The sequence below is a fragment of the Venturia canescens genome, chromosome 1, assembly GCF_019457755.1.
Source record: "Venturia canescens isolate UGA chromosome 1, ASM1945775v1, whole genome shotgun sequence".
NCBI classification, from domain to species: Eukaryota; Metazoa; Arthropoda; class Insecta; order Hymenoptera; family Ichneumonidae; genus Venturia; species Venturia canescens.
The window spans coordinates 2,845,923-2,862,071 of record NC_057421.1 but is presented as its reverse complement, the minus strand read 5'-3'; the positions used below and the strand labels follow the sequence as shown (position 1 = coordinate 2,862,071).

General features: G+C 39.5%; 3 protein-coding genes across 4 annotated transcripts; 2 read left to right on the top strand and 1 right to left on the bottom strand.

Moving 5' to 3' along the window:
- Positions 1 to 1,249: 1,249 nt before the first annotated feature.
- LOC122413277 (uncharacterized) lies at positions 1,250 to 10,724 on the top strand. The gene is made up of 6 exons (XM_043423518.1): positions 1,250 to 2,312; positions 3,918 to 4,126; positions 4,385 to 4,520; positions 4,996 to 5,129; positions 8,156 to 8,426; positions 8,769 to 10,724. The coding sequence occupies exons 1-6, from the start codon at positions 2,081 to 2,083 to the stop codon at positions 8,837 to 8,839; spliced, it is 1,053 nt and encodes a 350-aa protein (XP_043279453.1). The 5' UTR covers positions 1,250 to 2,080; the 3' UTR covers positions 8,840 to 10,724.
- A 325-nt stretch (positions 10,725 to 11,049) lies between these two features.
- Nup35 (Nucleoporin 35kDa) lies at positions 11,050 to 13,067 on the top strand. The gene is made up of 3 exons (XM_043433064.1): positions 11,050 to 11,162; positions 11,352 to 11,468; positions 11,922 to 13,067. The coding sequence occupies exons 2-3, from the start codon at positions 11,361 to 11,363 to the stop codon at positions 12,798 to 12,800; spliced, it is 987 nt and encodes a 328-aa protein (XP_043288999.1). The 5' UTR covers positions 11,050 to 11,162; positions 11,352 to 11,360; the 3' UTR covers positions 12,801 to 13,067.
- A 499-nt stretch (positions 13,068 to 13,566) lies between these two features.
- Positions 13,567 to 15,533, bottom strand: Hou (GID complex subunit 8 homolog protein Houki). 2 transcript variants are annotated; one of them, XM_043433078.1, is made up of 5 exons: positions 15,357 to 15,533; positions 15,000 to 15,230; positions 14,789 to 14,913; positions 14,171 to 14,565; positions 13,567 to 14,060 (listed from the first exon to the last, which is right to left on the bottom strand). In XM_043433078.1, exons 3-5 carry the CDS (start codon positions 14,907 to 14,909, stop codon positions 13,884 to 13,886), a joined length of 693 nt encoding a protein of 230 aa, XP_043289013.1. In that variant the 5' UTR covers positions 14,910 to 14,913; positions 15,000 to 15,230; positions 15,357 to 15,533; the 3' UTR covers positions 13,567 to 13,883. The 2 variants fall into 2 exon arrangements, with proteins under 2 accessions (XP_043289013.1, XP_043289022.1); XM_043433087.1 differs by lacking the exon at positions 15,357 to 15,533 and having other exon boundaries at positions 15,000 to 15,335.
- Between the last annotated feature and the right edge of the window lie 616 nt (positions 15,534 to 16,149).

The following is a 16,149-nucleotide window of genomic DNA, read 5'->3' as shown; positions in this document are numbered from 1 at the left end:
AAACAAAATTTCTCCGACCGCGATAATATTTGTACAAAATAATATGCCGAGAGAGCAAGCAAATTTCCAAAAGATTTGATTCTAAGGAACCATGAATTCGGTCACGAAGAAAGACAGACTTTTGAAAGTTGATAGAAGCTCGTGCGAAAAGGAATAAAAAGAGAGCGCGGGCGGGCGAATAGTTTGGCTATCCGTACAATTGTATTTCCGGGCTCTTGGGAGATTTTCTCTCTTCTCGGAGTGCTTCTGTCTTTGAGTTATTGTTTGGCTGTGACGAGGGTGATATAGATGTATCGAACGAGTGGGGTATATACCGGCGAATGGCAATTACGACGTCGGCGCACTTGAGTAAAGGAACGTGGAATTTTCGTAACGTCGTTCCGCTCCGCGTGTCCCTCACTACGTGTGAACGTGTCTCGAGAGTGTGGTGGAGAGTATTTCGAAGGAGGTTTGTACGTGTGTTTACGTGCGATCATCGACTGAGCCAGGGGCGCAGACGCCCCCGAGTGAGCCCGACGGCCTGGCGGAATCGTGTGTGAGCACGCGCAACACACCAACCCCGTGAGCCACATCAGGGGATAAATGTATATACAGCATCCCCTTTTGCCACTGCAAATTCCCCTTACGCGCCACTTCACTGTCCACCGAACGAGAATGACTTAATGTCTCGATCTCACTCGCCCTTCTCTCGTGCCTGATCACTTTGACTCCCTCGCTCGCACTCTCTCTCTCTCTCGCTCTCTCGCGCTTTCTATACATCGCCCTCTCCGAACCACCCCCGCTGCAAACACCTGAGCGCGCAGCCTCGACTATATCTGGCTCTCGTTTGCCTCTTTTCTCTCTCTCTCGCACGCCTTATCTGTTACTCCGTTCTCCCTCTCTCGCTCGCTCCTTCCCGTTCGAGCACCTTCACCTCTCGACCATTTCCAGCAACACAGCCGCTGTCGCCGCTGCCTCCGTTATCGCGGGGGTGGGACAATCGTGCCGCAGTACCAGCGGGTTTCCGTCAAAGGTATAAACCCCCTGTGTTTGACGCTCTGACTACGATATACGGGCTAATATAGATTTTTAATTATATAAGACGAAAAAGGAGGATATTACGATAGTGAGAGATCGAGGCTCGGGACGTGCGCGTGTGTTCCAGGCTCCGTGTTTGTGGGTAATGGTTGACGATGCTTGTTGTTGTTGGTGACGAGGGTGGCGGTGGTGGTGGTGGTGGTGGTGGTGGTGGTGGTGGTGGCGGCGGTTGTGGTATTCGTGATCGTAATAGTGTCGGTGCTGTTAGTTCTGTGCCCGCGGTCTTTCAAATATAAGAAAAGACGAAGAGCAAAGAGATTAAAATCGGAAGTGGAAGTTGCGAAGAAAAGGGAAATAGGGAGAGCGAGAGAGGGAGAGAGAGAGAGAGAGCGCGCGCGGGGGCACGTAACATCCTGAGATCACTCTCCATTATTGCCGGAGGAGAGGACAGCGAGGAGGGCACGCGAGGAACAAAAAGACGGGATGATTATCCAGACGGAAAGGAAAGAGTTCTTCTCCGTGATTGTGCAAATAGAAGAATAACTTTGTGAAAAGTTCCGTCGAGTTCGTGATAGCCGGGACACAATATCTTCTTCTCTTTTTCAGCATAACTCGTTTTCGATCGCAAACCGGTCTGAGTAGACTCTCGTGAAAGGAACACGCGACTCGTGTACCCGCTTGTGCTACTTAAATAATAACGAGGGTAAAAGAAAATCCGAAAGTTTCACCACGAGGCCAGTGAAAAAGCAGCGCTCGTCCATTTTTTCAGCCTTTTTATTTCATTCGCTCGCGAGTTTTCGTACTTTTTATCCGCCCTTCAAACGATCCCTCTCGAGAATAAGTGAGGATTGTTCTCGAGTGCCCAAGTGTACCAACCAAATTATGGATTCGCCTCGAAAGCTCGCTCGCTCGCTCGTCTGAACGACTCTGCCAGGCCAGCGGACCCAGGCAGCCCCCAACAGGAGCAAAAAAATCCTACTTCATTTATTTTTCATACGTTTTTCACGAAGAGGAAAATCTCTGGGAAGGAACATGATCAAAGAATCACGGACGATTGGTTCGAATGAGTGATCCCGCGGACTCGAACCACTCGATTCATCGTCGTGGACGCAAACGAGGATCTTGGAGGGTGTCACGAGTTCCATTGCCGGAGGAAAGCCAAAAGCTTTCCACCGTGCGAAAAATGTTACTCGTTCAGCTCAACCGGGCGAAATTCCTCGAAGCCCTTTCAGCCTTTCCTTCCACCACCTCCATCATTCCTATCGTACTCACGCTGCAGCTACTGTCTTATCCAGGTTCGTGCGACCATCCTTAAATTCTCCCACCCCTCTGCATATTTTCGTTTATCTTTCGCTTACTCATGCAGACCCTGTTTTTATCGATAACATTGCAAATTTTATACGAGCCACTCGAGATATACCGAAAACGATAAAAAAAAAAAAAAAAACAAAAATAACGCATTAAAAATGTATGCTTTTTCGATTATTTGACAGCACGCTCCTCGCGTACGGATTCGAGTTTATGATGAGCTTTCAAAATTCAACTCGTTCCCACTCGGAAATCACTTGAGCTTTCCAGCTCAACTTGTCGCGCAATTAGACTCGAGCACTCACTTTTTTTTAATGGCTTCTTCTTCAAATGACACGTTTCTGTCAAACGCTCACAATGATCCGGGAGGGGGGGGGGGGGAGCTTTTCTGCGTTCATGAAGGACAAAATGAATAGAAAAGTTTCTATTGGATGAGCAGGCTGAGCGTTGAGAGTAGGAGGAGCTTGAAAAAGCGTTTCACGCGTTCTCTCAGATTCGTTAATTATCAATTAGTGTATAATGTTGAGTTGAAATTGCGAAAAAATCATAATTCCACTGCAATTTTCTCGTAGATCTCTCGCTCTCAAGATTCTTTCGAAATATTCTGGTTATTCCGAACGAGTCCGATTGAGCTCAGCGCAAAAAAGCTGTCACGTGCCGAAGAGAAATTACACAGGGCAATCTCGCTCCAGCATTTGAATAACAAAGCTTTTTTCGCGGACCTGCCAAAATTGAATGCCCGAGGGCTCATAAAGAGCGAAAGCTCATGAGCGAGATAAAATAAAGTTGAAATCACGCCCGAGTCCCTAATTTACTCCATTCGTTACTTTTTTTCTTCTCTTCTCTTTTCAAATGCTATTTGCAATATTTAATCAAATAGATGAATCTACGAATGAAAAAAAAAGTAACAGTTACGGCTGTTCGCTATATATAAGAGCGCGAGAATAATCGAGAAGATTGATGAGGCCTCGATGACTCTCGGTTTTCGTTATGCCAGGCGAAAAAAAACGTTCCAAACACGATAGATGAGTCAGAGATAAATCGATCGCACATGTAGCCTATATATTCAGCCACAAGGGAAATTTGTCAAACTTTATTTAATTCGAGGAAGAGTCTATTATAGCGGATTTGAGGGATTTGCCGGAGCAGGAGAAGCTGCGATGGAGCAGCGATTGATTACTTCGCTTTTTTCTCACAGAAACCCTTTCGAGATGTTTTTTTATAATTTTTCGAATAATCTTCAACGTCATGTAACACGATCGACCGTGCTTTGCTCATTTTACGTCGAGCTATCGAGAGAATCAATATTCGGACTCTAATGAGGTAGACCGAGGCAGACAATATAGTTAATCAATGGATTGTGGTTCGAGATTGATTGTTGTGGCCGACTGCCGAGACTTTGTATTGGGCCAGTACCGAGACGCTTTGTCAGCTCTCTATAGAAAGCCCGGATTATCGACAAGAGGCGCTACGTCAATCGAGTGGACCAATAGACAATTTAATTGCACCATGTAGATCCCTTTATGTCGATATGTCTAATTATCAATGCCTTATTCTCAGCGAGTACAGTCATACTGTGAATCCGTTCGCAGGAGCCACGCGAGCTCTCCGTATGACTGCTCTTCAGATACCTCAACACGTTGCCATCAATCAAACGGTCAAAATGGAGTGCAATTTCAATCTCGATCGAGAACTACTCTATTCCGTCAAATGGTACAAGGATGGCCACGAATTTTATCGCTTCGTTCCCAAGGACTCGCCAGCCGTTCAAGTCTTCCCAGTACCTGGAGTCTCCGTCGATGTGAGCATTTATATTTCGACCTGCCTCCTCGTCGCACTCTCACCCTCCGAGTTGAATCCCTCTTGCCCTCCTCCCCCAATTTTCATTGCGAAACATCGTTCGTTTCTCCAGTTTGCCCAAGTCAAATTATTGAAAGATTCTTTCTTCTTTTAGTGTTCCTTCAAATGTTTGGAAACTAAAATATTTTGGTCAGTACTCGATTCGATGTTAAAAACCGGAAAATTAATCGATATCGTTTGCGTGCGTACTATCCGACAGATAAATCATTCGACCGAGAGATCAATAGCTCTGAATTCCGTGGAGCTAACGAGCACAGGAAGGTACCGATGCGAAGTTTCGGCGGAAGCACCAGCCTTCCAAACCGTATCGGATCATGCTGACATGAGCGTCGTCGGTGAGTCGATAATCACTTGAAAATTCCCAATAATCGAATGCAATTACGTGATCAAATATTCATAAAAAGCCTTAATTATTTCTTCATTTAAAAAAAAAAAACGAAAAATTAGCTTTTTACATCAATACCATGGCGCATATTTTACCAAACGAATCACAGATAGCTACAAATGATGAAAAAAATCGATTTTTGCAGAGTTCAATTTCATGTCAAATTTAATGAACTCTGAGTCTTGAATTGTGAAACATTCTTCGAGCGGAAGTTTCGAGTAGATTGAGAAATGTTGATCAGTTTTACCAAAGCCTCGGTTTGTCTCAAACCAACGATTCTGTGAAATTTCGTTGAAAGCGTCGAACGAAATAATGATTAAGTCTGTCATATCTTGCGAGATAAACGATGCTCGTTTTGTTGCTCGTATCACAGTCTAATTAAATGTTACCCACTTGTGTATTCCCTCGCGTGTACATGCGTGCAGTACTTCCGGAAAAGGGTCCTCGCATAACTGGCGGCTTAGCCAAGTACCAGGAGGGTGATCTTGTACAAATGAACTGCACGTCTGCACCCTCCAAACCAGCAGCTCTGTTAACGTGGTTTATTAACGGTGAACCGGTAAGTGGTACCCCTGACATAACAATCGGTTACACGAGCGTGCTCTAGCCTCTTGAATCTTTAACTCCGTTTTCATTCTTTCCTCTCTCTCTCTCTCTCTCTCATTTTATTTATGAACGTAGAGTTTAAAACCTCGTGAAAAGTCATGATTTTTCAAGGGAACTCTGCACCGACTGCGAGCGGGATGTCAAATTCTCCGGGAGAATATTAATTATCGTAAATTATCCGCGAAACTTTTATTTTCAAGGAAAACGAGCGTGAAAAATAATCTGAAAATGAAGATGATGAAAAAGGAATGAAATTATTATCTTTTCGGAGCTATTTTTAATGCGAGAATTAAATATTTTTTGCAAGTTATGAATTGACGTGCATTCAGCAGTTTGTTGCGCCTGGATTTTAACGCTGAGTGCGTCGTGATACGAGTCATGGATTAAAACTGCGTTTTTTTGCGTAGATAACTTTCCACTCTCGTCCCGGGTTCTGTTGCAATTGTTTTTTTCGTTTCGATACCGAATTATCAGATTCTGATGAAGCTGCAATAACGTTTCATCTCCAATTGATACGTTTTATTTCATGTCGAGAATAATACAACTCTCCGAAAATCATTGCTTTTAAAATAAATTCGGATTGGGAGGAGTTATTACGATTTAAATGGAGTACCAAAATTGATACGCGATTCGATAAGCAAAATGGGTCGCTGAGTTCCTGGTACGGAGCTGCGAATCGTTTATAGTAGTTTCAATTCACCGTTCAATTGATAATTGTGGAAATAAGTTGAGCATCGAAATATTGATTGGGGTCTGCCTCGCTCCGGGCCATCGGCGTTTCATGCGTCCTCCCTCTTCCATCTTCTTCATTTTTATTTTTCAAGGCAAAACTCATTTTCATAAAGTTTGAAAAGTTCCATCGATAAATGAACGAAGTTTCAAAAGCTATGATTAATATTCATCGATAAACTCGTCCCGGAATCGGTGCATACTTCGAGAAATCGTGAATCGAAAAATCGATTTTCCCTCTAATAGTTAGTGGCGAACGAGGCTAATTGGCTATCAGGACAAGTTGACCAACTCACAATAATATTCGGACCACGAAATGTAAACGGAACCTAATTTGTTATCATTTTCAGTGAACCGCTCACCCCGTTCAGGTGGCCCAATATTTTGGAGCAACACGTTGCTTAGAAACAGAAAATTATATTCGCTAATCCAGCTACTGAAGTTGTTAAGGCCTTTACACTTGTGATGGGCAGAAAAATCGAATTTTTTAAATTAAATATTATTCAAGTACAACTGAAGAAAATTCTCACCGAATTTCATAAAGATTGGAGCATTACATTCGTAGCTATGGGATTTCGTATTTTGTTGGAAAAAAAGAAATATCGTAAGAAAAAAAACCGAAAACTTAGCACCTCAATAAATGAATTTTTTGTTAAAACAGTTGCCATTTTTTTTCAATCAAAATTTTTACAAACCCTTCGTCGAGGCCCGAGCTATTATTATAATAAATAACTGATGCTCAAAATAAGGTGCTACTGGAATACAGCTGGAGTTCTGCCATTTCGAGAAATTTTTTGATGAAAAAAATGGTCCAAGTTCATGAACATATGTACTAATGAATGTCGTTCACAGTTTTTCAATAAACATTTATTTTCTTGTCGAAAGGAAAAATGAAAAAAATCACGTTTTTTCGCCCGCTGCAAGTGTACAAGGCCTTCAATTTTTTTGTTTCATCTTCAACCTGGAAAATTTTCTGCGAAATTCTACAATCAGAAGATGTCTGGGGATGTCTGGGGTCGCATACGTGCGTTTGAACCGTCATTTTGATTATATGAACGAGGGAACTACAAAGAGCATGAAATACCCTTTGTTCAATTATCACCAATAGTAAAACCTTCGATCTGGGTGAACAGTTTTGTTTAATCTTCGAATTTTTAAAAAAATCGGTTTGGTGCTCATTTCCTTCTTCGATTCAATCGTAGTGATTGTCATATGAAAATCGTGGTTTGGTCAACTTGTTTCGTAACTTGAGTCAACGTACCCAAACTTTAAAGCGAGAAAAAAACGAGAAACCGATGCAACTAAACTTTATTTGGTCGTGGTGAACAAAATGAGATTCGTTGACTAAAAAAAAACCTGGTTGATTCGAACGTTCAATTTGCTGACTCGATAATGCGTATTTTCCTCCACGACGAAAAGATCGTTGAATCAACAAAAGTTTCGTAGAATCAACGAATTTCATTCGGTTCCCTACGATTTCTGGTTCGAACAAAAATTTTTGTTGAATCAACGAATTTCATTTCGTTCGCAACGATCCAACCGAAAATTTTGTTGAATCAACAAATTTCACTTCGTTCTCCACACTCTCAGATCCAACCGACAATTTTGTCGAATCAACGAATTTCTCTTTTCAATGCAAGCTTCATTGACACGAAAATCTCAAAAAATTTATTCAATAACTTGCTCAGTATTTCATAAGAAATCTTGAATAATGATCTGGAGATGACGGCCAATTTATTGCCTCCAGAATCGAAGATTCGTTTCTTTAAATATCGTAGAGCAGCAAACAGTCTAAAAAGTTGGCCAACGAGCCTCGGTCTCTCCCGCAGCATCATTTTTAATGCGCCACATTTTCGTTGCTTCCAAGTTCCCTGTTCAATTACCCGGTTTGTCATTTGAAAAAATTCATAAACTCCGGCAGTCCAACTCGATGAGCATTTTTAAATAGTTAATTCTGGAAAAATTAAGCTAATCAAAATGCCAATAGCGCTCTTTGAATAAATGATTCTGACAAGTGCTTTCGATTATTCTACTTTTTCACCATTTCTCTCTCCATTTTTCAATGTAATTCGTGAAAATTGAGCAGCCATATCGGGAAGTTGATCCAATTTCACCAATTAACGTCGAAGTATCCGTCGAAAAAAATGGTCGATCAAATTGGCGCGCCGAATTTCCGTCAATTTTTTCGCCAATTAGCGCGCATGAGGTTTGCGTCCATAACGAAAATGTTCGAGTTCATTTGTTGATCAGGCCGAGAGTAAAAATCTGCGAGGCCCTCACATAACGGCGGTGGACGAGAGAGGCCTGGAGACCGCTGTTCTTGGTTTGGAGTTTCGGGTGAACGGCGAACACTTCAGCAAAGGTGGTGACATGAATCTCAAATGTCTGGCGACAATAGCCTCGATGTATCAACACGGGAAAGAGGAGAGTATCAAGAACGACGACCGAGTGATCAAGGCACCGGTCATGGAGAGCCGAGAAACTAGAGCTCAGAGTCACACACGGAACGACCTAACTAACGGTAATTTAAGACCCATGAGACATCTCCGCGTGGACAGGACGAAGGAGAAAGAGATGGAAAGAGAGAGAAAGAGGGCGGGAGGGAGCGAGCAGTTTCGACACCCCCGCATTTTTTGCCTCGTCGAGCAAAGCTCACTTCGGTTAATTAATCCTCATACGTAATTATCCGCGTGTGATATCCAATGTCCACGGCTAAACGCCTCCCCCCCTCTGGCTGCTCTTAATCTCGATTTGATCCTGTCCAAATAGGAGGAAACTCACTCTTCAAATATCCCCATAAAGAGCTCCCGAATGGTTCATTATTGAAATATAATCTCTTTCGTTTATATTTGAATAATTGCAGATTGCCAAAGGCTCATGATCGAATGGACGCTCCTCGTCGTGTCGACCGTCTTCATTCTCGTTCAACGATAATAATAAACCAACTTTTTTTCACCTTTGCTTCTTAACGCGATTGTGAGAAAAGGTTTTTCGATGTACGATGTACGCGTCTGTGTCTGAATGTTGTCGAGAGAGACAGAGAACATGAGAGTACGAATGCAGTGGAAGAGGAGAGAAAAAATAACAGAGAAATATGTATTATTATATTCGATAACGAAACGTGATTAATACTATATGGACGTACTGTTAAGAATGTGCTATTTCGATGAGAGAACATATCCTCGTTTCGTTTTCATCCTTTTTGTTTATTCATATGGTTGGGTGGGTGCTCGATGACCGGAAAGTAGTTTCATGTTTCTTTCGGAGGTCCTCGATATTTCGAGAAAACGGAAAGTCACGCTTTGGCTGTTTTTGCTATCTTTTTCGTATCTTCGAAAGTGGAACTTTGGCATAATTTTCGTTTTCTCGCAAATGTGGCTCGTCGTTTACTCCAAATATCGAGCGTCCCCGAGAGGAACGTTTCAGTCATTGGTCCCGGACTCGTGCAACTGATAAATAAGCTTAACGAAAAACCACAAATGTCCTAAAGCATTATTCGGATAAGTGATATAGAGAAATATTTGTATATCGTCGTATCGTACAACGAAAACAAAGGTGCGGACTTTGGTAAGAAACTATTATTACGAGAGCGTTATCGCCGTGAAAGATAAAATATTAAATGCTCGCTCAATATGTATATTTGGGAGACGCGCATACACATAAGTGAAAAAAGGGGCCGAATCGTTTCTTTCGTTCTGGCAGCTCGAGACGAGGCTTTTGAAAATGAAAAATAAGCAGCGAAACGACAACTGTGCTTTTTTTTTGTAAACGAGCAAAACAGAAGTAGACTCAAAACATATCAGAAATACTTTTTTTTATTGAGCTCTCGGTACGAGGCTTTCTTTTAGGACGAATATAAATTCTCATCGACGCATCGAATGCTTCCGAAACTCGTGCTTTTGTCGTACCTTTAGAAATACGGTGAGAATATGTTTTGCTTTTTATCTTAATATCTTAAGAGTGAAGAAGAAATAGTTCATTGTCAGCGTGTGCGTCTTTTCGTCTGTTTTTCTTTGTCGAGAACGAATCACCCAGTTTTTCGCTCATTTCTTTCGGCCATTCAATCATATTTTTGAAGCATCACAATTTTAGGGAGTCGCTCCATTTTCTTGGAAGGAGCTAAAACCTTTGAAAAAAACCTTCAAAATTACAAATCACATCTACGTTTTCGTAAGAAAATTCAACGTCACACGAAATTCCTGATCCATTGAATGAAACAGTTTTTCAAATGTTCTTTTCAGCAGAAATAATTCAATGAAAATATCCGAAAAGAATTAAATAATCGACAAAATAGCATTGCATTGCCCAGAGATTCCTCAATTTTGCCAAATTTTCTATTAAAAATCATTCATTCGCTAAAACTTTTTTAAATTCCTTGCAAACTGTCAAGTAGGAAATTTTCGATCGAACGAAATAATTTACGTGTATTTCATCATCGATTCGTCCTAAAAAAACACTCGCAGTTTGAATGAGTCGTCAAAAAACCAATTCAACTCACGATAAAGCCAGTTTTTTTCCGATAGGAGCGTTAATTTGATTTCCTCAGGTGCTCGTCGAATCGATTCCGTCATTAGATACTTTAGATACCGTACCTGTATATTATTGATTTATTATGAGTATATTATCGTCGTATTATTACATCAATACTCGTTCGAGACACGTTGTGCAAAGAAAATATAAAATTATATTAATGATGATTACGAAGCAATTTATAATTATGAAATTATTTACAAGATTATATATATCGTCGTATATGTACGTTAAATGTGCCTGTAAATATGTAAATAATTTTCATCGTTATTAAAATAATTTATCATTAGATGGCGTAAATTTTATTTTCTGTCAAAAAAGAAAGAAGAAAAATTATTGAAAGTATAAATTTAAAATAAAAAGATGCTGTGAAAAAGGTAAGTTGTGCTGGTCGAATCTAATTTGCAAAACGTCCAAATTTTATCGAGTAATGTGATTATCGACGTTGTGGGATTCTAAAACAAAGGTACGACCTTAAAAAATCCGCATTAGGGTATTTTGTTTTTATATTTGGCGTCATAACCGAAATTGAAAAAAAAATTGATTCAAACGTCCACTTTTTCCCGCCAGTACGGTGGCGCCAATTATTTTTGGAGCGTTGGCAGGAACTATCCTCGTGAATTCAAAACGGCGCTAAATACACGCACAAACGGTGTAAAAACTGTCAAGACAGATATCCGGAGCCTCAAATCTCCGACACAAAGAAAATAGGAAATAAGAAAGAAGCGTGAGTATTCAGAAGAAATCAAAGGCTTTTATCGAAATTAATATTCGCCGTTTCAACACTCCATTTCGAGAAATAATGGAGTTACTTACGAATACATAACCTCAATGTTTTTTTGCCAAATTTCTGCTATGTTCGTAAGATTCTGCTCGAATACCCATATGATCCTGCATTTCACGTTTTCGAATTCAGAATTCTGCAATGGAACCCATGGCTTTGGGATCACCCGTCGGCAGTCCGGTACAGACTCCAGGCACACCGGGAAGTAATTCTGCATACCTACCTGGTTTTCTGCTTGGTGAATCCACAGTAAGCTTTCTTCAATTTTTATTTGTATCAAATTTTGTATCCATTCGTCCTCATGGAAGTGAGTTCTCCTTGAATAATAGAAAACCATTTTCCATTTTGAGTATTTTAAGTTTGAAAATCATTATGTAATTCCCTTGTTCATCCCTATCAGTTTACTCAAAAAAATCTTTATTCGATATAATTTCTGAACATTGTTTGATTTTACATTGAGAATTAATATTAAATTTTTTTTTTCATTTTAAAATTAATATAAAATCCAATATAATTCTTGGAAAAAAAAACTACAAAAGTAATGCTATTAAACATTTCTTCTGGAGTATGTTGAACAAAAAAATTTATAAATTAAGCATTTTTTCAATACTGATACAACATTGGTTGCCAATAAAACTTTGAACTAGAGTTGATCGGTCAATGAGCTAATGAGCTAATTATAGATTTTGCTTGTGATTGCAGCCAGCAAGATTAGGAATGATACCAGAATCACCGAGGTACTCCAGTGCGGGTAGCAACAGTGGGAGCATGCAATCCCCGTTATCAAACTTTGGGACCCCGGATTATCGTCACAACCGTCAAAAAGCAATGTTCGCAAACACAACGAGCCCAAGCGGTGGTCAAATGAATTTGGATAGTCACACAGGAGGTCCTCCGACTCGAGGACTATTTGACACATTAGAAGTAACTCAAAGTCCTTCGAGTTACGGATCTCCAAACAACCGTAGCATTGTCAATCCCCACAAACAATCGTCGCGATTGTTATCAAACACTACCAATGATTCTTTTTTTTTTGACAACATAGCGAATCTAACAAGCAGTGAAACGCCTTCGCAGGGTCTCCTTCAATGGGTTACAGTTTTTGGTTTTCCTCCAAACACCATAAATACAGTGCTCTCGCACATATCAAACAGAGTTCGCATAGTGGACAAACACCCGGCCCCACATCCTCAGAGCAATTGGATTCATTTGAAATGCGCCACTGAACAAGAAGCCCAAAGAGCTTTAACTTGCAACGGCAATATCGTATCTGGTCCTATCATGATCGGTGTCACACCCTGTATGGACGAAGGTGTTATTCTTACACCGGACAAAGAAAATCGTGGTAAATTCAATGGGAGCATGAGAATTGTTGCGTCTCCAGGAAAATCCAATGACCCTACAAGTCTGCTAAAATCTGGTCATAATCTAAGGTCACCCATAAAAATTCAAAATGCTCGACCCTTGGCAACTGGCTATAATCAACATCTCAGCCCTCAAGCAGTTCGCTCTCCTGAAAGTGTTCCTCAGAGATCTACCGGATTAGTTTCTAAGGCTATGGAATACGTTTTTGGTTGGTGAGACTGAGAACTCTCATGGATTTATGATCAATTCATTTCTCCGAACATCGGGAACTTTATTTCCCAAATAAAAGACAGTTGCCAATCTCCTAATGGATGGAAAGCAGATACGGACATCTCGCGTTACTCCAAATACTGAACGCCTTTTTTATATAGTTTTTTTGAAATTCCATATCATCATTTTTTACTAAAGTTATCTGCGTATCTGTAATTGTTTTCGTATATTGTGCACTCGATTATGTTCGGAAATAAATCCTGTTAATAAATATGACGATAGTTTGAATGATTCACTTTTCCAGAATAATGACATTATTTGTTTTAAGGAGTTGAGCAATTACGAGTATTGCAGATTACTTTCATAAAATTCTAAAATTAAAAAATGGAATAATTCAATATTTTTTCTTCGATTGACGAACGTTTCGAAATTTTTTACGTTAACTCGAATTCATTTATAGTTACGAAAAATTTGTAATTTTCAATTTTTCATCATTTTTTTTGTGACGTAAATTGTTCAAAAAGTAACGATAAGACGAATTGAAGATTTGGAAATTGGGTTGAAAAATGATTCACAAGTTATCAGTTTGCATCGATGAAATGCAACAAGATTTTTTATTTATTCGACTTTTCATTTAGAACAGTTGTAGAGAAGTGATCGAACTTCATTGATACAAATTTAAAAATCGTAGAACTTCAACGATAATTATTGTGACAGTATTTCTAGAGGATTCAATGAAGGGACCGTGGAAGAAATGAATATTATCTAACCCTTATGTTCTTTAGATTAATTTAATAATATTTATACATATTTCTTTGAGACTAAAAATAAAGGAAAAAAAAGAAAAAATCATTATAACAATGTAGATGTTACAGATATATAATAAATTCTCGGCGTAAATCAGTTTCGCGATTTTTGTTTTGGAGCCAGAAATTTTTTTTACGATACTCATGATCTTAGACGCAGTCTTTGAAGGAGCATTAAATAAATAGAAAGGAAAAAAATGACAGCGTCATTCTTTTTGTAACCGAACGTACGAGCTACGGGATTTTTCTTCCTCGATTTGCTTTTTTATTGTTCTTTTTTTCTTCACTTAGGACTCTCGATGGTAGCGCTACCAAGATCGGTCATTTTCGGGTATTTTACTTTCTTCTTATCGAGTTCGTCTTGAGCCCACAGTATCATCTTTAGCAGATTGTTCAATCGCGGACTCGTCGATTCTTGATGCTCCATTTTGAGTATTGCAGCATTTAATTCACTCGCTATCTGTAAGATACATTTGAAAATTAATTATTATCAATTTTTCTGAAACATTAATCATTTTCCATTCAACATTGGATCAACATGGATCAAAGAATAGAAAAAATGTTGTTTACTTTTTGTCTGTGAGTTGGTTGCAACAAATCACTGAACGGGCTCTTGTGAGGCTCTTCAAAAGCCAGAAGGGCCAAAGTCCTTTCCAACTCGCTAAGTATATTGTCATCAGATTCTCCAGCTTCGCTTAACTGATCTTGGGCAAATTGTAAAGCCTCTTCGATTCTGCCGGTTCTGATGAGCTCAATGAGATGCAACTGTTGCAGATGAAAGTACAAATATCTATCGTTATCCAGTAATTCCGGATGCAGTTGATTGACCAAATCCGTAGCTTCTTGAATGCGCCCGTTTTGGATAGCTTCACGAATACGGATTCTGTCATCGAGTGAATTGAGTTCGACAGTTGGACCCACACCTGATTCTTGCTGAAACTTTTCTGCAGCTTCTTTAAAACCCTCTGTAAAAAATTTATGACCTCTTAGAATTTGATACTTACAAATCTACTGTTGAAATTATTTACACTCTTAGAATTTTTATCATACTGCTGCAACTTTCTTCGCTCTCTAGATCCAAATTTTATAACATAATTTTTTCTTTAATCAAGACTGATGGAATAGTTTCTTGATAACTCCAAATTACGGAATCACTGTGACATATAGAAAATAATGAGATTGACATACCGGTTACCAGATAATTCATGATCAAGTTGTTCATAGAGACACGCTGAATATGGGATCCTTCCTCGAGTTTAGCCACCCACTCGTCCTTGGAAGTGCCATCTGGTTTTTCAGCAAAGCTCATGTTCCTTAGAAAAAAATATTCTCTCTTTTTGAGTAATATGTCAAACGAATAAACCGTATCAAAGAAAACTGAATAGGAGAAAATACTCACGAGTCCGCCTCAGCTGCGTCCAGATCCGAAAGTTGCTCTGACGAATCCGTGGCTTATCGAGATCTAGAGACTGTCGAGCACTCATTCAATGGTGCTTTATCGTGAAAACGTGTAAACTTTTTCACGTAAGTATTACTCTTGAACGCAATGAATAGAAAACAAGCCAGGAACTGTTCCCGTATTTCAGATTCACCGTCACGAATCACAGATGAAAACGAAACACCAGATTTCCTTGAACGATTCAAAAGTAATTATCGATCAATATTGTTTGACAATTGTTAAATCTTGGATGTATCGCACTTGGAGTAACTCGCGTTTGTTTTTAATATACGCAGCGAATAAATATCGTAAACAAACCTCCTTCGTCGTCGGTCGTCTACCTATGTGTGTTGCCGTTTCTGTTTATGAGAATGACACGGAATCCCGTGAGTCGCTGCGCGCGCCGGAGAGTAGGGGTACGTGCCAAAAGACTCGTATGTCGTACGTGCATACCGACATAAAATCGTCGGTAACATTAACGACGGGTGCGCTACTTTGAGATCAAAAACTACATCGACTGAGCTCTCAGATTGTTCATTTCCTCGTACAATCAACATATGAAACAAGAAGAAATATAAACAATCACTGTGTAGTCTGTTTAAAAACGAATATTTATGCATCGGTCGAACATGTTTTTCTTTTTTATCGAATAAATATCATATCGTCATCGGTGCTCGTTTTGACTAACTAATGAGCGTGACCAACATTAATTATACTCCAAAAAATATTACAAATAAATTTTCTCCATCCTTTATCACGACTCTCGTGATATATGCCTTTAAAATAATTGTGAATGTCTAATCTAGTCAGAACATTGATTCCATCAAATATTCGATGCCAGTAACGAAAATATCTAGAAGAAATCTAGTTTTCCGATGGGGGCGGGAGGAAGTCTAAATAGATTGAGTTTGCAAGAATCGTTCAGAAAGTTTATATTTATACGCTTTATAGACATGGAATTTTAGGGTCGAATTTCGAAGATGTAAAAAAGTGAAATGAAGAAGAGTTTTCACGAAAATTATTCAAGATATTAAAATTCATTCGCGTTTTCCGTAGCTATATATTGTTTCTTTTTTAATATACAATTGAAGTAAACAAAATTTGAATCTTT

Coding starts and splice junctions, on each gene's coding strand:
- LOC122413277 (XM_043423518.1), top strand. CDS start 2,081: ATGAGTGATCCCGCGGACTCGAACCACTCGATTCATCGTCGTGGACGC. Junction 2,313..3,917: donor GCAGCTACTGTCTTATCCAG/GTTCGTGCGACC, acceptor ATCCGTTCGCAG/GAGCCACGCGAGCTCTCCGT. Junction 8,427..8,768: donor ACGGAACGACCTAACTAACG/GTAATTTAAGAC, acceptor GAATAATTGCAG/ATTGCCAAAGGCTCATGATC.
- Nup35 (XM_043433064.1), top strand. CDS start 11,361: ATGGAACCCATGGCTTTGGGATCACCCGTCGGCAGTCCGGTACAGACT. Junction 11,469..11,921: donor TTCTGCTTGGTGAATCCACA/GTAAGCTTTCTT, acceptor TTGTGATTGCAG/CCAGCAAGATTAGGAATGAT.
- Hou (XM_043433078.1), bottom strand. CDS start 14,909: ATGAGCTTTGCTGAAAAACCAGATGGCACTTCCAAGGACGAGTGGGTG. Junction 14,566..14,788: donor CATGAATTATCTGGTAACCG/GTATGTCAATCT, acceptor AATTTTTTACAG/AGGGTTTTAAAGAAGCTGCA. Junction 14,061..14,170: donor AACCAACTCACAGACAAAAA/GTAAACAACATT, acceptor TGTATCTTACAG/ATAGCGAGTGAATTAAATGC.